The sequence below is a fragment of the Orycteropus afer genome, unplaced genomic scaffold (genome assembly GCF_000298275.1).
Source record: "Orycteropus afer afer isolate SDZICR_OR568_19922 unplaced genomic scaffold, OryAfe1.0 scaffold00615, whole genome shotgun sequence".
In the NCBI taxonomy this organism is placed as follows: Eukaryota; Metazoa; Chordata; class Mammalia; order Tubulidentata; family Orycteropodidae; genus Orycteropus; species Orycteropus afer.
Window position 1 is genome coordinate 1,244,938 of NW_006922202.1, and position 21,373 is coordinate 1,266,310.

General features: G+C 39.1%; 1 protein-coding gene across 1 annotated transcript in view; it reads left to right on the plus strand.

Moving 5' to 3' along the window:
- Nucleotides 1-18,707, plus strand: part of LOC103210485 (protein eyes shut homolog) — an 837,058-nt gene extending 818,351 nt beyond the window's left edge. Inside the window, 4 exon segments of the mRNA XM_007956404.2 lie at nt 5,294-5,455; nt 11,404-12,593; nt 17,208-17,436; nt 18,541-18,707. Coding sequence (XP_007954595.2) covers nt 5,294-5,455; nt 11,404-12,593; nt 17,208-17,436; nt 18,541-18,707 — 1,748 coding nt within the window.
- The last annotated feature ends 2,666 nt before the right edge of the window (nt 18,708-21,373 follow it).

A 21,373-nucleotide genomic window follows, 5' to 3' on the forward strand; every position in this document is an offset into this window, starting at 1 on the left:
AGTAGGGGCCAACTCGACAGCACATAACAACAACAACAAATCTCCTACAAACTTTCTCAAGTGAGATAGAGTGAATAAAAGTTTATTTGTAAGTTGTTAATTTGAAGATTATAAATGCATATGATGACCTGATACCAATCATAAACACAAAGGACAAACTCTTCACTTTTAAAAAATAATATTAACTATCATCTTGTAAACAAATAAACTTGTAAAACAAAAGTTTGATCCTTACTTCAAACTATTCACAATAATAATATCCACATGAAAGGGCAATATATACAAATAATAAAATAATCTATAAAAACTATAAGAGACTGTCTATATCCATGACTTTTTAAAAATAAGATATAAATAAAAAATATACATTAAAAGACTAAGAAATTTGGTTAATCTCAACTTCACCTGTCATCAGTGAAATGCAAAATAAAATTAAAATCTATATTATTGCCCAAACTTAACATTTTAATAATTTCAAGTGTAAGGACAAGTAAAATCTGTCATCCACTGAAGGTTGGAGTACAAATTAGTGCATATGCTTTGGAGGGTATTTTGGTAGCATCTATTAACTTTGAAAATGCACATACACTATGACCAAAGGCTCTCACATATTCACATGTGAGAAACTTTCTTACATGTTTCCCAGAAGGTACAATGAAGTATATTTATTGCCATAATATTTGTAACTAAGGCAGTAAAAAGAGACTAGTATTTGGGGAGCATGGGAGCTCTGGTGGCATAGTGCCTAAGGCACTTGACTGCTAACCAGAAGGCTGATAGTTCAAACCCACCAGCCACTCCTCAGAAGGAAGACTGGGCAATTTACTGCCATAGAGATACCACCTGAGAAACCCAAGGAGAGGTCTCTATGCATTGGATCTGACTCAAGGGCAGTGAGTCTGATTTTTTTTTTTTTTCTTTTTTAATCGGGAGTGTAACGAACAAGTAGGAAAATGGAGTTTCCTAAGGGCCACCATGTTGTCATGTAGATTGTTGATTGAACATCTCCAGGGAACACTATTCATATAGACTGCTATGTGAACAGCACCCCCTGGAGTTGTGCAGTATGCAGCCTTCATGGTTGAGAATGGAGGTCCTGTGGATGAAATTATGTTGGGGGTTTAATAGGTAGCCAGATCATGCAAATCATCAGAGACCATGGTAAAGAATCTGGATTTTATTCTAAGTAAAATTCCTGAAGGGTTTTTAACAACAATTAATTTAAGTTGTTTTTATTTATGTTGGTGTTTTTGAGAATATACACAGTAAAGCATACACAAATTAACAGTTTCTACATGCACAATTCAATGACACAGCTTACACTCTTAAGTTGTGCAACCATTCTCACCTTCCCTCCTTCTCTAAGTTGTTCCTCCCCCTTAACACAAACTCACTGCCCCTTCAGGTTCCCATCTAACCTTTCAAGTTGCTATCGTCACTTTGATCCCAGATAGATAGTTCTTAAAAGAGCATAATGCTCAAGGCGGACCTTTTTTACTAGTTAAACTGAAATAATTTTCAGTTTTAAGAAGGCTACATGGGATATTTTTGGTTTAAACTTTAAAGATTATCTCAGGGCAATAGTTTCAAGGGTTTATCAACCTTTCATGGCTCCAGAAAGTCTACAGCCCATGAGAATTTCAAATTCTGTTCTGCATATCCCTCTTTGGATCGGCACTCTTCTATGGCATTTTTGATCAAAATATTCAGTAAGTGTAACCAGGCACCATCCAATTCCAGTCTCACAGCAAATGAGGCAATTGTTCACGGAGGCAATTAGCCACACATTCCATATCCTCCTCCTATTCCTAACTCTCCTTTCTCTGTTCTTCCAGATGAATAGAAAGCAACTGTTGTGACTTGAATGGCTGCTTGCAAGCTTTTAAGACGAGGCGGTAGAATAGAAGCACTAAATATGTTATTAGACCAAATAACTGGCTTGTCCCATGAAACCATGACCCTAAACCTCCAAACCAAGGAAAGAAGTAAATTTCATGAGATGTTTGGTTATATGTAAACAGCCTCAGCAGCTACTCTTTGTTTTTTGGTTGCTTTTTGTTGTTGTTGTTGTTGTTGTTATTGTTATCTGTAACACTTTTGCCAATTCAACATTAATTTATGTTTTAAAAATATTTCTCTGGCAGCTATATGAAAATAACTGGAGGGAGTTATGAGAAGAAGTAAAAGACCAATCAGGAATGTATTACGAGATCTAATCAAGAGATGATGGTGGCCTCAGCTTGGATAATGGCCTTAGAAATGGAAAGATATGGATAAATATGAAATATATCTTGCAGATGAAATCTACAAGTCTTACTGATGCATTAGACATGGATGCAGTAGAAGGGAGAGGATATGTTTGATATGTTTGAGAGGATACAGTCAAGAATGTCTCCCAGGTCTCTCTACAAAGACCTGGGTGGAGGGTGGGGTCATTTACTAATAAGAGGAAAAGGAATACCCTTGCGGAGCACAATTTCAAACATGTTCAGTTTGCTATAACTGAGGAATCCAAAAAGAGGTATCAGTGAGAGATGGTATCGTGGATTGAATTGTGGCCCTCCTCCCAAAATATGAGTTGACCTGGCTGGGCCAAGATTTTCCATGGTTTAGCAGTTACATAATGATGTAATCTTCCCCCTTGATATGATCAGTCAATCAATTATAAGGGGATTAGGGTGGAATGTAACACCTTTACTCAGGTCATATCCCTGATCCCATGTAAGGGGAACTTCCTGGGCTGTGGCTGTTCTCACCATTTATCTTACAAGAGATAAAAGGAAAGAAAAGTAAGCAGCAGAAAGAGAGGGAACTCAGTACCATCAAAAAAAAAAAAAAAAAAAAGAGCCAGGAGATTAGCATGCGCTTTGGACCTGGGTTCCCTGTACTGAGAAACTTAGACCCAGGGAAAGACTCATGCTAAGACACATAGAGATCTCCAAGGAATGCCAGGCACAGATGTTGAAAGGAGACAAGGACCTTCCCCCAGAGCCAAAGAGAGAAAGGCTTTCCCTAGAGCTGGTGCCCAGAATTCAGAGATTTATCCTCCAGAGGACACATTTCTGTTTGTTAAAATCATTCACTTGTGGTATTTTTATTATAGCAGCACTAGATAACTAAAGGGAGCTTTGGCGGCATAGTGTCTAAGGCATCTGACTGCTAACCAGAAGGCTGGTGGTTCAAACCCACCAGCCACTCCTCAGAAGGAAGGTTGGGCAATCTACTTTTGTAGAGATACTGCCTCAGAAACCCAAAGAGGGGTCACTATTTTTTTTTATTTTTAGGTAACGAAAATAGATGACTATATGAGAGTAGAGCTCAGAGAAGAGGTTTAGAGCAAGATATAAACTGATGATATTTTATAATTTTTGAGGAACTACATGGGAGACCACCAATAGAAAGGAAAGACAAGAGGAGAGGGATAGGAAGCCCTGAGTAAATATTAAAATCTAGAAGACTATTAGAGGTACATGTAGAGAAGAGATAAAATAGACAACAAGGATAAATGCCATATATAAATGTCGATCCATGAGGGAACTGCTAAAGAAATTATGGTATCTCCATTCTATAAAATACTATGCAAATATTTAGAAGCAATAGGCAAAATATATTACCATCAAAGTTTCTTGATGATATATTGTTGACTGAAAAAGCAAGTTTATTATGTTTAGTATGAATGTTTAACCCATGGCTGTCGAGTAAATTCCAACTCATAGTGACCCTACAGAATAGAGTAGAACTGCCTCATGGTTTCCCAGGCTGTAATCTTCATGGAAGCAGACTGTCACATCATTCTCCCTTGGAGTAACTGGTGGGTTCCATATGCTGACCTTTCAGTGCTTAACCAAGGCTACCTGTATATGTGTTTACTTGGGTAGAAATAAATCAGGCACTATATGTACACACACCTTAATCTTATGTGCATCAAAAAAAATAAAACCTGGTTTTATGTACAATTACTTGTTAACATTGGTTCCTAGGATTTGAGAAAGAAGAAAGAGCAATGAAATGTCACCTTTTTACTTTATTGTTTGAATATCTTATAATGTACACATAACTTCAGTAATACTTATAAAAACAATTTCAAAAATTCATTCATTTCTTTAACAATCCTTTTTCTTGAAATAAACTTTAATTCAGTGTTTACGAAAATTTGGTCTAAGGATACCTACATTAGAAATATCTATGGTTTAATTTAAAAATATGCTTCCTGGACCCCATCCCAGTTTTAATAAGTCATTCCTCTGGAAATGAGGTATAGGACTTTGTATGTTTGGCAACCACACCAGACGATTCTAACTTCTGCCACGGTGAAAAACAGTTAAATAACTGTGAAAATAAGTCAAAATGAATGAACATAGTTATTTAAAAATCACCAAGGTCCAATACCTCTTGAATAAATACTTAGCACATGCCTAACAGTCTGAAAGTAAGATAACAGTTTGCATAGGCCTGGTCCAAAGAGAGAAAAGTCTAAAACTAGATTAATGGCTGAAGCCATGTGGTCAATCAGCACATATAAGAGATAATATGGGTTCCATAAAGGGATGAAAGCTGCCGAATATGTAGTCCCTTCTTTCCATCATAATTTCCCATCTGGTCAGCCATACCCAACAAGTAAAGTATGAGTGATTATAAATCAACATAATGATTTGGTTATAATGCTTATCAAAATTAATTGTCTTATGTTTAACACTGATGGGGGAAAATCCAAGATTTATCACTTTCTGTATAGACATGGATCTAAATTATTGTCAGGTAAATTTACATTTATTTCCAGTTATGTTATCACTTTAAATGTTTCTTGACTTAATTGCACTATATATTTGCATCAGAAATACAGCAACTGAAAAATAATTCATACAGTAATGCCTTCTACCCTCCACCATCTGCACCATCTCTGAAGGCCTTATTCATGTCAGACATTTATATGGATCTTATGCTTTGCTATAATGTAACCTATGGCAAAGGATTGGTACCATAAGGTATCAGCCAAAAGATGTAATTATCACACACACACAAAAAGAAGGCTTTTCAATAATTGACCCTCTAACAAAAAGGCTACAGTTAGTGGGATTTATGACAGACTCATGTACAAAGTTACCAAGACACAATGTATTCACCTAGAAGTAAATCATGGAAGATAAAAGTAACAAAAGGTAAGATCTTAAATGAAAGTTATGTGGGCAGTTTTTTGTATTTATGAGCAATACTGTTTTTTGAAGTTCAGCAGACAATTCAGAGTTCCTGAAATTCAACAGACAATTTTGTTTCTTTGTTTTGGGCTCTTTAGCTTTATCCATAAGTGATCCATCTTTCAGAAGCACCGGTTTATCCTGGATGTCTTTTGCTTCCTTTCCTATTCGAAAGAAGACACATATTAAACTGCAGTTCCAGCCTATTTCTGCAAATGGCATCCTATTTTATGTGGCACAACATTTAAAAGAACAATCAGGTAAGGTTGGAAGGAACTTTGCTTTCAGGGGAAAAATGAAAAAGAAAAAGAATCCCATGAATCCCTAATAATTTATTAAGGAATGTATAGTAGTGTTTTGTTAAAGTCACCTAGCCTATAAAATAAGTAAGCATTTGGCACTTTTATATTCTGGTGTCACTGCTAGTGTATGTCTATGAATTTAGACTCTTTAAATATGAATCCTAATAAAATAACAAATTGTCAGAATTCAAGTTATAAAATCTATATATAGTATATACTCAATTTTATTTAAAAAACAAACAACAAAAAAAAAAAAAAAAGAAAGAAAAACAGTAGCTGTCAAATCCGTTCTGACTCATGCCAGTCGTATGTGTGTCAGAGTAGAACTGAGCACCGTAGGATGTTCATGGCTGTGAGCTTGCAGAAGCAGATCACCAGGCACCTCTGAATTGCTTTGAAGCAGTAAATACTTAACCATCTGCACCATCCAGGAACTACCAACTTTATAATAACCTCATTTTAAAAGGACAAAATGTGCATTTAAAAGATATACAAAAGGAAACCATGGCTGAGATATTTTATATAGATCATCTACTTTTTTTATTTATTTTTATTTTAAGAGTTTGTTTTACATTCAACATTATGTATCCATTTAGTTTCACTCCCCATTTACTATCCCCAATCCTAACCCAGTCTCCTCCCTGCTCTGCCCAGTAAACACCTCCCACACCTACCCATACCCCTCCACCTCCTCTACTCCCATACCGCTCATAGAACTGCAGCCTGTGTCTCCTACATTTCCTCCATGCAAATGTTGCCCCTCTGGTGCCCTGTGGTCGATTGCACCAAAGGGTGCATTTCCATAGAGTATGTAACCACATACTCTGGGTTAGGGCTGGGGAGGGTAAATGGGGAGTGAAACTAAATGTATGCGTAATGTTGAATATAAAACAAACTTTAAAAAAAAAAAAAAAAAAGTATATAGATCATCCACTTTTAAAACTCAAGAAAATTTTCTTTAAGTTGTTCTGTCATACAAACAGTAAACCTTGGATCCATGTTCCAAAATAAGTAAAAAATGTTTTTTAAATTGTAAACGGTGCACATATATCATAAAACAATATGAAATAAAAATATCTAAATAGTACACCCAGTTTTAAAAACTTATTTTTGAGCTTCTATTACATTATTGAATTTTCACTTGCATAATATCTTTTTCCAGAATTATCACAAAAGTATTTCTACATATTGTTACATCTCTATTGTAGAATATATATACATAAAGTTTTTTTTTTTTTTTTTTCATTTGGCATTTCTTTCATTTGTTTCTCAGAAAATGAATGTTTGGTACTGAGAAATAACCAAATCAGTTTATGTGGTTTCTCATAATGAATAAAATGGTGCTATGATTTTCATAATCTATGTGGCATAGTGCCTAAGGCATTTGACTGCTAACCAGGAAGCCTGGCAGTTCAAACCCACAAGCCACTCCTCGGAAGGAAGATTCAGCAATCTACTTCCCTAGAGATACCGCCTGGGAAACCCAAGGAGGGGTGGCTATGAGTTGAGATCAACTCCACAGCTGTGAGTTTGGTTTGGTTTGGAAGTTCTTACAAAGGTGTCTTAAAACTCTGCTAAAGAAGAATGCCAGGGAATTGGACAAAAATGGTTTCATCTCAATATACTGCCAAAATACCTTCAAAAAATAATTTCAAAGAGAAAAGATAATGTGATTGAACTACAAAATATATCTTAGAAGAGCTTTAAATCTGAGATTTGATATTTGGTTTCAAATTCAGGATTAACTGAAATATCCCTAAGAAATGACAAATAGAAGAACCATAAACAAAGAGAAAAAAAAATTTAATCAAAAGAAAAAAATCAAGAGGCATTAAAAAACAAACAACCTCAAAAATATTGCTCACCAAAAAGCCAAGGTTCCTGGAGTTCCAGTAAGATGACGGAATAGGCAGGCAGACTGCACAGACCCTTTTCAACAAAGAAACTCAGCCAAAAACTCATTGCCCTCAAATCAGAACCAACTCATAGTGACCCTTCCTTGGGTTTCCAAGGCAGTATCATTAGAGAAGTAGATTGCCCAACCTTCCTTCTGAGGAGTGGCTGGTGGGTTTGAACCCCAGCCTTCTGGTTAGCAGTCAAATGCCTTAGGCCCTATGCCACCAGAGGTCAATAATTTGAATAATATAAAACAGTACAAATTTTGCAATATAATGATAACTTTCAGTTGATCTTAGATCTATGATTTGGAAACAGATGTTAGGACTCTAATTGCTATTCATCTCAATTTAATATCACTCCTTAACGTCTTAAAAAGCCCTGATGACACATTAGTTAAGCATTCAGCTGCTAACCAAAATGTTGGCCATTCAGACTCACCATCCATTCTGTAGGGGAAAGATGTGGCAGTCAAATTCCACAAACATTTGTAGCCTTGGAAACCCTATGGGGCAGTTCTACCCTGTCTGGTAGGGCCACTATGAGTTGGAATCCACTCAACCGCAATGGGTTTTATTTTTTTATTTAACATCTTAAAATGAGGTGTTTTCATCCTACTTTGGCCAGTAGCGATTGGGATCTTAAAAGCTTGCAAGCAGCTATCTGAATGCAACATGGGTCTCTCCTTGTCCAGAGCAAAGAAAAATTAAGAAAACCAGAGTCATATGGAAACAATTAGTCCAAAGGACTGGTAGACCATGTGATCCTCAGCCTATATGACCATGAGACCAGAAAAATTATATGGTGCCTGGCTACCACTGCCCACCATTCGGAGCGGGATCATTGCAGGAGATCCTGGATAGAGTGGGAGAACAATGTGGAACAAAACTCAAAATCATATTAAAAAAAAAAAAAAAAAAAAGACCAGGTTTGCTGGTCTGATTGAGCCTGGTGAGACCCCTGAGACCATGGTTCCCCAGTTACCCTTCAGGTCTGGAATGGAACTCACTCCTTCGGCTTCCAGCCGAACATAGACAGGCATATGGGGTGAACACTTACATCAGGTTGATACACTCATTGGAGTGATCCATCTATCCATCGTGGAAGAACAGAAGGGCAGTGTTTGCATAGGGAGATAGCTTAGGGGGCAGGAGAATATGGAGGGATGGACACTGGGAAGAGGTAACTCTCAGGGAGGAAGTGGAACAGAGCTGTTACATTGTGGGGATTGCAGTCAATGTCATGAGACAAAATGTATATGAACTGCTGTATGGAAAATGAATTTGCTCTGTAAACTTTTACCCAAATCACAAAAAAAAAAAATTTAAAATGAGGTGTTTTGTTTTGTGTTTTTCCTATGTGAAAAGATTATTAATACTGTGTTAAGTGCAAATTAGTCACAGTATCCTGAGTTCATCTTGATATCATTATAATCCTCTCATGTTGTTGTTGTTGTTGTTGTTATGTGCTGTTGAGTCAGCCCCGACTCAGAGCGACCCCTCCTTGGGTTTCCTGAGCAGTATCACTATGGGAGTAGGTTGCCCAACCTTCCTTCCAAGGAGCTAGTCATCCCCACCATGAAATTAAGCATATTCAAACAATTAAATTGTAAGAGATAAATAAAATAAAATCAGCTTTGTTTTCTTTTTCTAGGGAAAATATCCCAAATAAGATGTTTCTGTAGCTTCTTTGAAACATTGGGTGCTATAAGTTTTCTCTGAGCCATAATAATCATGAGAGGGTGGCAGGTGATGAGGTGGGCAATGGTAGTACCCCAGAAGGGAGGGAAGAAGGGGTCCCAGTCATGGTTAAATAGGCATTAAATAGCCCAGGCAAATTCGTGTTATCTTCATCCAGTTACTGCGCTCTACATCTTCTAAGAGCTGTCCACTAGTGTTAGGCTTCTAACACTTACTCATCCTATAGTGTCACAGGGGAGCTCTGGTAGCATAGTGGCTAAGACACTTGCCTGCTAACCAGACGGCTGGCGGTCCAAACCCACCAGCCACTCCTTGGAAGGAAGGTTGGGCAATCCTACTTCCCTAGTGATACTGCCTCGGAAACCCAAGGAGGGGTCGCTATGAGTCGGGGCCGACTCGACGGCACATAACAACAACAACAACAACATACTGTCACAGGAGCTCTGGTAGCATAGTGGCTAAGGCACTTGACTGCTACCCAGAAGACTGGCGGTTCAAACCCACCTCCTCGGAAGGAAGGTTGTGGAATCTACTTCCGTAGTGATACCACCTCGGAAACCCAAAGAGTGGTCGCTATGAGTCGGGTCCAACTCGACGCCACATAACAACAACAGTGTCACTATGAGTCATAATCAACTGCATTGCAGGGGAGTTAATGACAATTCATGACCTATGCCTAGAACAACACACTAAGTTAACTGAAATAAAATGTCTGAATGATAAAAGCTGTTAATACAGCAGCCACAAGAGTGACTTTAGCTTTCAGGGCCACAAAGGGAGAGAAAATCTTTTTTGTGTCAATTCTTTATAAGACAAAAATATTCCAAAGAGCCATGTTAAAATAAACCTTCCTTCACAGAAGCTAATTCTTCTTGGTCTTTCTTCTAGTTGGCAACTTGACCAATAATATGTTGTTGTTGCTGTTGTTGCGATGTGCCATCGAGTCGGACCCGATTCATAGCGACCCCTCTTTTGGTTTCCGAGGCAGTATCACTATGGAAGTAGATTGCCTCATCTTCCTTCCCAGGAGTGGCTGGTGGGTTTGAACCGCCAGCCTTCTGGTTAGCAGTCAAGTGCCTTAGGCACTACGCTACCAGAGCTCCTAGTAATATTATAGACCACATCTTTTTGATGCTTTTTATTGCAATGTGGCTATTAACTATAAATCGGTTTATTATAGGGGCATTCCAAAATATAATACGTACCAAGAGCAGCTTCTTCCATAATCCCCTAGGGAAAAAACTGGTTTGTGTTCACTTGTAAGCCACAAAGCATATTTAGGATGTTTTAATTTTTTTAATATTAATTATATTTAATTGCTCCAGTTTCTTGAAGCATAAAAAAATTTAACTTAATCCAATATGCCATTTTTTGGAAGTTTGTAATGGTGCTTCTCTCTTCTCTTATACTTAAAATGTTGTTCGTGACAAATATTAAGATATGAACAAACAGAATTCCTTCCTTTTGATGATATATGTCATATACATATACCAGTTACATATAACTTTCGTCTTATCATAGAAAAAAAGATGTTTATTTTTTGCTTTCTACTTAAAAGTAGTATTTGAGAAATATTTTGAGCCATCACACCCCACAACTCTACAAAGATATTCCTTCATTCGGCAATTATTATTTAACAAGCATCTACTTATGTGCCAGGCATTGTGCTAGGGCCTGAGGATAAAATGTTGAGCCAAATCAGACACAGATCCTGTTCTCATGGAGCCTACACACTAGAGGAAGAGGCAGCTATTGATAAAATAGTCACAGACATAATGACATAGAGCTTTATATTCAGTAGAAATACTCTATCCAAAAAGTTATCGAAGTGAGAGACTCATTATCTGCATGACCTTACCTACTCTTCTCAGAAGGAACTGAGAGGTGTAACGAAGAGCTGGAAGGTCTTCCCACCATTCTACAAGGTTCTGGTGCAGACCACAAGGGGAGTAGAAGGAAAGCATACCACTTGCAGCTGTGACATGACACTGCAGAGGCAGGAAGAGGAAAGTAGTTCACTGTGCTAAGAAATCTTCTTACAGGAGCAAAGGGAAGGAATTTTGACTGCTACAAGTATGAACTGTTAGATGGTAGGGGAAATGTTTTGAGTAAGTTTTCTGAGTGATATGCTATGTAAACCACTTTGCTACCCTCTTGAATCAATCTTATATTGAAAATAAAATTCTCTTTGGGCTCAAGATATTTTTGTTTTTTCAAAATACTTATTCAAATAGAAAGGGGAAAAGGTTTTTTTTTTTTTAAAGAAACAACATTTTACTAATTGTTTCATGATATTTTCTTTCTTAACAGGTGATTTTTTGTGTATTTCTTTAGTAAATGGTTCTGTTCAACTTCGCTACAATCTTGGTGACAGAACTATCATTCTCCAAACTCTGCAAAGAGTAACTATTAATGGAAGTACTTGGCATATGATTAAAGCAGGAAGAGTTGGTGCTGCAGGCTACCTGGATCTGGATGGGATAAATGTAGCAGAAAAAGGCAACACTAAAATGAGTTCCTTGGACACAAATTCCGATTTCTATGTTGGAGGAGTGTCATCCTTAAATCTTGTAAATCCCATGGCAATAACAAATGAACCTGTAGGTTTTCAAGGTTGTATTCGAGAAGTTATTATAAACAATCAAGAATTACAATTAACTGAATTAGGAGCGAAAGGTGGTTCAAATGTAGGTGATTGTGATGGGACAGCCTGTGGATACAATGTGTGCAGAAATAGGGGTGAATGTATAGTAAATGGTCCAACTTTTTCTTGCAAATGTTTGCCACATTGGACTGGAAGTACATGTGAGCAATCTGTGTACTGTTTGGATCATCTTTGTCTCCACCAATCTCTGTGTGTACCTGATGAATCGTTTTCTTACAGTTGTTTGTGTACTTTGGGTTGGATGGGAAGGTATTGTGAATACAAAACTTCATTTTCAACAGCAAAATTTATGGGTAATTCTTATATTAAGTATATTGATCCAAATTACAGAATGAGAAACCTTCAGTTCACGACTGTTTCCTTCAATTTTAGTACTACTGAAACAGAAGGCTTAATTATATGGATGGGAAAAGCTCAAAATGAAGAAGATGATTTTCTGGCAATTGGTCTCCATAACTGTTCCTTGAAAATAGCAGCTAACCTAGGAGAAAGAATCTCGGTGCCTATGTTCTATAACAACCACACATTCTGTTGTAACAAATGGCACCATGTAGTTATAATTCAAAATCAGACTCTTATTAAGGCCTACCTAGATGGCAATTTAATACTGTCTGAGGACATTGATCCATGCAAAAATTTTGTTGCTCTAAACTATGAGGGTGTCAGTTATTTAGGGGGCTTTGAATATGGTCGAAGGGTAAATATTGTCACTCAAGAGATTTTTAAAAGAAATTTTGTTGGCAAAATCAAAGATGTCTTTTTTCAGGATTCCAAAAAAGTTGACTTAATTAAATCAGAAGGATACAATGTTTATAATGGAGATGAACAAAATTAGGTTACAAAAGCTAACATTGCAATTTTTAATATCCAAAATATAGATGTAAGTATAGTTATTTTGATAGTTATTTATTCCCAGTTATTTACTAGGAATCTCCTGTGTACTCCTTCCTGAAATAGCCTAAATGCCAACCTATCTTTTTGACAAACTTCTAAAATGGCTGTTTTCCTTAAATTTATCTGTAAATATGTTAACTCTTAAGTTTTAACACCTGAGTTTACTTAGTGTTTGTTCATCTGTTAATGCTTTAAAAGAAAATTCAAGTGGAGTTGAATTAGTGATACACAAAAAATAATAAAATAATAAATAAGTTATTAATCAGAGGAAAAACAAAAATTGTACAAGAAAAGCTATGTAACAACATTATACTGTATGTGTCAGGTATGAATATTTACATGATTGTAATACTGTAGAAGTTGAATATGAACTTTTAAACCAAAAATCATTGGGTGAATGTGGGAAAGGAAAGGTAGGCTTATGAGTGCTAAATCCTCATCTTTCACAGTAAGACATCAATAGATAGTACAGTATTTTCAACTTTTCATAAAATGGCACATAAATGTTACTTAGAAATACGAGGGCAAATATCCTAAGAAATGTCTAAAAGAATTGAAAGTGGTTTCCTCTGGTGAGAAGACCAGCAAAGAAGACTGTTACTTCTTGTTTATAAATCTTGTAGCTGCTTGAGTTTATAAACCATGTACTTGTATAACTGATTAAATGTTTTAAAAAATTAAATTTCATTTAACTTTTTTCAAGCCTACAGAATGTAAAATGGAGCATAGTAGAAAGAGATTCTAAATAATGCCATTCAATTGTTGTCCTGATAATACCTGTACCTTTAAAAGCATAAACAAGCGAGCATATTTTGCCCAAACCAGTTATTCATATTACCATGAATAGCTTTTATACCCTCCACCCCACCACTGCAGACTGGAAGATAGGCTACTGGTATTTTGTTGTTGTGGTGGTGGTTGTTACTTAGCATTTTCAGAGTTTGATATTTTACCACCATAAGAGCATCTTATAGCAGCACATAACTGACACAAAGCAGTAACAGCTAGATCTATGTTTAAAAAAAAAAAAAAAATCTTGGCAAGAGTGGCATTTGAAAGTATGGAATTATCCATCAAGTAAATGGAGAAAAGGATTTACAAATATAGACTGAGGAATAGTTTAACTACTCAATGCTATTAATAAGCAAAATCGGCATATTGCAGCCTCCAGTCTATAAAAAGAAGGTAGGTAATTTTTTTTTTTTTAATCACTTGAAGAAACTTACATTTGTTTTGGTCTTGTTATTTTAGCCAACCCATTCCAATCAGAATTCTTGGAAGACCCTAGGACCAGAGTTAAGAACATTGGCACTATTTAATGGGACACAAATTGCTTCCATACTGTTCCTATTAACACTAGAAAGTTCATGGGCAGAATATAATGTAAAGCATATGCATGCAGTGAATTGCTTAATATGGCCCTTCTAGTCATTTAAAAAAAAAAAAAAAACTATTGTCATGGAGTCAACTCCAACTCATAGTGACCCCTCCTTGGGTTTCTGAGGCGATATCACTACAGAAGTAGATTGCCCAGTCTTCCCTCCAAGGAGTGGCTTATGGTTTTGAACTGCCAGCCTTCTGGTTAGCAGTCAAATCCCTTAGGCACTACACCACCAGAGCTCCTTCCATTTTATGATGTACTGTAAATCCTAGTCTCTGTGCTTGATTAGGGAGCTCCGGTGGCATAGTGCCTAAGGCATTTGACTGCTAACCAGAAGGCTGTTGGTTCAAACCCACCAGCCACTCCTCGGAAGTAAGGTTGAGCAATCTCCTTCTGCAGTGATACCACCTCGGAAACCCAAGGAGGGGTCGCTATGAGTCGGGTCTGACTTGAAGGCAGTGGGTTTGGTTTGGTTTGATTTGTGCTTGTTTAGGGCGGGATGTATCTTGAGTCCCACTTTGCTGGAGGTTGTGTCTCAAGTCACCACTCTTAGTTTCCTTGAAGGTATACATGTGACTAGAAAGTTCATGTTCTTGCTCCAGATCCTAGGTTTGGTTCATCACCATTCCACTCCTGGACTTAAGACAGCAGCCAGTCATCTGACCCACAACTTTGGGTTCACCAGCCCCTGCAACCATGTGAGTGAGGAGAATTCTCCAGACCTACCCACAGATCTGGAACTTGCCAGCCTCCACCACCATGTGTGCCATTTCCTTAGCAGTTTGTGAGCTCTGTGTGACATCACAGCAAAATACAGAACCCTATGACAGGAGGGGGGAGCTCTGGTAGCATAGTGGCTAAGATACTTGCCTGCTAACCAGACGGCTGGCGGTTCAAACCCACCAGCCACTCCTCGGAAGGAAGGTTGGGCAATCCTACTTCCGTAGTGATACTGCCTCGGAAACCCAAGGAGGGGTCGCTATGAGCCAGGTTTGACTCGACGGCACATAACAACAACAACATGACAGGAGGGAGAGTACTGAGGGGAGGAGGAGAAGTTGATGTTAGATATGATGGAGGGGTACCGCAATTTGGAAAAGTTGCACACTTGGGACATCTTTAATCTCCACTTCATAGGGACCAGCCCTGTGCTGATCCTTCTAAAAGAAATTATTTGAGCAGTTGTCAAAATGGTGGGTTTTGCTGCAACGGCCCAGACTCAAGAAAATATGTGGTTTTGGGGAAAAGGGGATAAGCAGGAGAATGAGAAAGCTTTGGTTTCCGGATAAGATAACAACAACAACAAACAAAAAAACACCCAGAGACTGAAGCAGCTGTAATGTGATCAGTTACCTAAGGCAAAAGCTATTCATGAGATTTAGGAGTGGTGGATCTAACTCCTGAGGAACTGGCTAGTTGCATGCATATGGAAATACAGAGTGACAAGGAAAAGGCAAGACTTACAATTTCTTGGTTGCTGTTATCAGTAAAAGCTGCAATGGCAGGGGAAAATGTGTGTGTGTTTTGGGGGGAGGGGAGGATGTAGCACTGAACCAAGCCCAGATTCAATCCAATCAGACTATGACCATTAGTGTTTTCTTACCCAGTGTTTTCTTAGACAGGAAATACTGTGTTGAAACAACAGGCAGGACACCTATGATAGCTGGTCACCAAGAAGGTAGTCTGGGAAGGGAACCAGGAATCTATTGAAACCAAGGAGTATAGTGTAAAAGAACTGCTTCAGTTTGTAGACTAGTATTGTCAACTTCCTGAGGAACCTTTACTAAAATGGATTATGAGAGCAACTAATTTAGGGGCAATGTTTTTAGTTTTGAATGCTACAGAATGGAAGAGTTATCTCTGGGTTAATGCAAGACACACAACTCACTATGGAACAGGCATGAATGATGATTCAAGCTCCATTTCCACAGCAGGTTAATCCAGGGAGGACAGCCAGCCTGCTGGACAGGATAAAATTAGCAGTCAGGTTTGTTTCCCTGAGAAGGGAAACTGCCCCTCTCCCCCTCTAAATATCCTCTGGTACACTCCAGAGGAAGCAGTTAATGTGCTGCTTATGCAAGTCATACTCGAATGGCTTTGTGGAGATCAGGAGATTCACCCAAAGAGTATGTCCCTTACGCAGGTCATGACAGATAGGGTAATCAAAGGAACTCCTTCTACATGGGCACTCCACATAACCATGCTACTGCAAAACAAAGCAACAGCTTGAGAAGCCATGTCAGATCTGTTGGTACAGTTTCCACGCATGGGTCTTACAGATGCAAGAAACATAAGAGTGATTAATAGGAGAATGGGAAGGGGCAATGGGGAAAGAATTTACCTCAGCAGGTTGGAGATTTTTCAGTGGTTACAAGGAATGGGATGAATATAGTGGACATTGATGGAGTTGAGACAAAGGAAAAATGTGGTGATGCAGCACTACAGGAGGTTAGGTGGATCAGTGGAAACTCCTGCTGGTACCCCAACATCAAAGAGCCTAAACAAGTTCATTCTGCTACTCCAATCAGGAGGAATTTAATGATGGGAAGTCTCATCTGGGACTAGTTGAAGCAGAAGCTCAGCTAGTTGATGAAGTCAGGGACTCATGAGGGCAGTCAAGGTCTCCTAGTCCAGGCCTCAGTAGGGGACTTGAGGTCGTATGCACATGTGTGCGTAAAATGGCCCAGGGGTGAGGAAGAGAGCTTCTTGGGGCCCCAGGATACATGAGCTCAATATACTGTCATCCTAAACCTGTCAATGAAATCCTGAAGGGGCCTAAGGTTAGATTTTTGAGATATGAGGATGCAACTACTGATGGGACTAAGATAAAAGTTTGGATGAGAATTGGAAGATTTAAACAGATACTGTATGAAGTAGTTGAATCTCCATTACCTGAATGTATTATTGGTATGGGGAGCTCTGGTAGCATAGTGGCTAAGACACTTGCCTGCTAACCAGACGGCTGGCGGTTCAAACCCACCAGCCACTCCTCGGAAGGAAGGTTGGACAATCCTACTTCTGTAGTGATAATGCCTCGGAAACCCAAGGAGGGGTCGCTATGAGTTGGGTTTGACTCAACAGCACATAACAACAACAACAACAACAATTATTGGTATGGATATTATGTCTAATTGGGGAACACTCTCTCTACCTGATATTGTAAAATTGAAAAAGTGTAAATATGCCCTTAGACCAGAATTGATTGGACATGCTAAATGTGAACCATTAGAAATGCCCGGATCCATTCAGATTGTTAACTTGAAACAGTATAGGTTAACCAGTGGACAAAAGGAGATTACTGCTTTGATTAAAGCTAAAGGCTGGAGTATTGGTGCCAACAAATTCTCTGTAAAACAGCCCTTTTTGGCCTTTAAAAAAGGCAGATGGCTCATGGAGGCTGACAGTAGGCTATTAAGGCCTAAGTAAAGTAGTGCCACCAGTGGCTTCAGCTGTTCCAGACATGGTATCAGTGGTGTAGGAAATACAGAAGACTAAAAGAACACTGATACTCAGTGATTGATCTTGCAAATGCATTTTTCTTCATCCCAGTCTTGGAGAAGAGCCAGCTGCAGACTGATTTCACATGAGAAGAATCTCAATATACTTTCAGTGTTTTGCCACAGTGTTATTTGAATTAACCAGATTACTGTCATGGTTTGGTTAGAAGAAACTTGGACTTGGTGCAGATTTCAAGAATGGTGATACATTACATTGATGATATTATGCTAATATCAAACACTGAAGAACAGGCTAGGGAATATTTGAAAACTTGATGGTCCACATGACCAACAGAGGCTGGTTAATAAATGCAGCAAAAGTGAAGGGCCCTGTGCAAACAGTAAAATTCTTGGGAATAACTTGGGAAGGAACCATCCATGACATTCAACAGGAAACCAAGAATAAGTTGCTGTGACTACCAACCCCCAAGATTAAGCAGAAAGGCAATGATTAATTGGTCTACTTGAATTTTTCAGAACACATATTCCACATCTAGGGATGTTGCTGTCTCCCATTAGTAAATCCACTTAGAAGAAAACCGCATTTGAATGGGGGCCCAAGCAACAGCAGATTATGTCAGAATTTAAAAAAGCAGTCTCACTTTCCTTGCCTTTAGACCCTTATGATCCACATTCAGACATGATTTGAGAGATGTCTGCTACACGTGCTCATGCATTCTGGAGCTTACAGCAAAAACCTGAGAAGGTCACACTACAATGACCAGTAGAGAGTTTCCAGATGCTGCAACATGATACACACCATTTGAAAGGCAATTACACGCCTGCTATTGGGCATTGATTGAGACTGCCTCAATGACAGAAGGACATAAAATCTTCATGAGATCTGAAATGACCAGCATGCTTGATGTCAGAAAAATATTCTGATAAGGAAGGTGGTGCTCAAAATAGTTCCATAATAAAATGGAAATTGTTCATACAAGAACAAGCTACTGGAGGAATGTAGGGAGGCACCCAGTATATCCATGAGCAGGTGACCTCTTTTCCCATAGGTCCTACCCTGGAACTGCCTGAGAATCTGCCAGAACCTATTGCCATATGGACAGTGCCTTATGAATTACTTTCTGCTGACCAACAGGCTTCTTGGTTCACAGATGACAGTTCCATGGCACATTTGATGAGGAAAGCTGACATGTTAAGACCAGCAAATAGATGCTGATTAAAGGTAAGAACAAGTCAGCTCAATGGGCTGAACTGCATGCTGTCTTCCTAGTTGTCTTAGAAGAACTGGGCAATGGTGAGAGCCCATCTTCCTCAATCAGGCATTTGGAATCAGCAAATGGACATGCTGGTACACTCACTTGAGTTGGCCAATTGGGTCCATGAAATGAATGGACATGGGAGTGCTGCAGCAATGCAGAGATTGGGTAAATTTAGACACACCCTTTTGCCCCCTCTGAGGCAAAAATGCCAATAAGAACAGCTTTGTTAGCAAGAGATTACAGATGGCTAATGGGGCAGAGTCCCTGGGGGTGAAGGGGAGGCCCTGCACATAGCTGGCAAGTTGATTACAAGGACCAATGATGTCAGTAGCTCCAGGTGGCTAGAAATGGGTCCTCATGAGAATACTTACTTGGACTGGGCTTTGCATATTCTGACAGACAGATGCCAAAAATGTCATTAGATTGGAACAAAAGATACTGTACTAATTTGTACCACCAATTATATTTCCTGAGACCAAGGAACATACTTTACAGTCCATAGGATGCAGCAGTTGGCCAAGAAACATCCTATTAAGTGGACATATTCATACCATCCTCAGAGTAATGGTTTGATAGAGAATTGGAATGGACAATTAAAACTGACAATGACCCCTCCTTCAGGTTCCAAGTCAGTATTTCTATGGAAGTAGATTGCCCAATCTTCCTTCCGAGGAGTGGCTGGCCGGTTTGAATCAGCAACCTTCTGGTTAGCAGTCAAATGCCTTAGGCAGAGCACCCATCTAAAATAGGGGGAGATAAAGGCATGAAGGGCTGGCTCACACGCCCTCATGAGGATGTGCTGACACTCAACATGAGGGAGGCAAAGGGAGGATCTCCCCTGCACAGATACCTACATTTCTCTGGGACTGGGGAAGGGGGATGGGGTGAGAGCACGTTGGTGCCACTATACACTTCCCCATATCACCTGACACTGCCTTTTTCCTGCCAGAAGCTGTGATCCTAGGGCCCAGGATGCCACCATGACTACCAGAGGCAGAGGTGATCCTAAGCAAGAGGCCGTAATTATACTTCTGAACTTCTACCTCAGAATTCCCAAGGGGCTTACGGGATGGATTGTACCTTCCTCCCATCTGGCAAAATTGGGGTTGAGAGTGAATACTACCACATTGCCCAGTGGTCGAGATAGCCCACTAGTGTTGTAATTATATAACCCTACCCAACATGAATGGGAGTGGACTGAAGGGGAAGCACTTACTAGACTGATCTTGCTACCAGTAATCTGGACGGGCACAGTAGCTGATGTCCCTTCCCAAAGTGGGAAAGTTTGGGTAAAAATAAATGACAAATGGAAGGAAGGAGAAATAATAGCTGAAGGTTAACCAAAAATAAATCAAATTCACTGCCATTGAGTCAATCCCAACTCATTGGGTTTCCAAGGCTGAAAACCTTTACAGAAGCAGACTCTTCTTTCTGCCATGGAGCTGCTGGTGGGTTCAAACCACTAGACCTTACACCACCAGAGCTCCTAGCTGAAAGTAAAGCAATAAATACATGGGTTATGTTGTGAGGGAAGTCTAACATTATGCTGATACCTAAAGAGAGACCCAGAGCAAGGGAATAATCTTCTCTCAGTTAAATTTGATAAGAGACCATAAAAGGTGATAATGAGACTTTTGGAGTACTTGACTAGATCACAGAGGCACCTGCAGCAGACCTGAGTAACCTCACCCTTAGGACTCTTTGCCCTACTTAAGAACTAATTGTTAATGACTTTGGGACTGGTAAAATGATTGGGACAAATTAATCCTTCGAGTATAAAAGGGCCAATGGCTTAGAAGAGCTAGGAGGTGGCCTGAAGTACAACGAATTGCTTAACATGGTCGTTCTAGTCACAGTCCTCCATTTTGTGATGTATTGTATATCCTAGCCTCTATGTCTGTTTAAAGTGGGATGTATGTTCAAGTCTTGCCTTGCTGGAGGTTGTGTCTCAAGTCACCACCCTTAGTTTCCTTAAGGTATATATGTGAATTCTGGATAATTTTCACTCTTCTTCAGATTCCCCATTTGGTCCATCACCCCTGGACTTGAGACAGCAAGCTCATGTCCTGCTCCAGATCCTGGGTTTGGTTCATCATTTCTGACTTGAGACAGGAACTGATCATCTGACCCGCCAATTTGGGTTCACCAGCCCCTGCAACCACGCGAGCGAGGGGAATCTTCCAGACCTACCTACAGATTTGGGACTTGCCAGCCTCCCAGGCTCCACCACCACATGAGTCATTTCCTTGGCAGTTTTTGAGTTCTGAGACATTACAGGAAAATACAGAACCCTAAGACAGGAGGGAGAATACTGAGGGAAGGAGGAAGAGTTGATGTTAGAAATGATGGAGTGGCACAGCAGTTTGGAAAAGCTGGACATTTGGGACATCTTTAATCTCCATCTCATAGGGACCAGCCTTATGGTCATCCTTCTAAAGAAATTATTTGAACAGTATTAAATGTAGTGTCTATTCATTGATCCCAAGATGTTTTAATTTGAAGCAGAATACATTTAAAATGAAACATCTACTCAATATTTGCTGAAAAACTTTGACCTAAGTTTGTTTTGATCCAGTTTCATTTGACTTTGGGAATACTGAGATCATGAAGATATCTGCTCTTT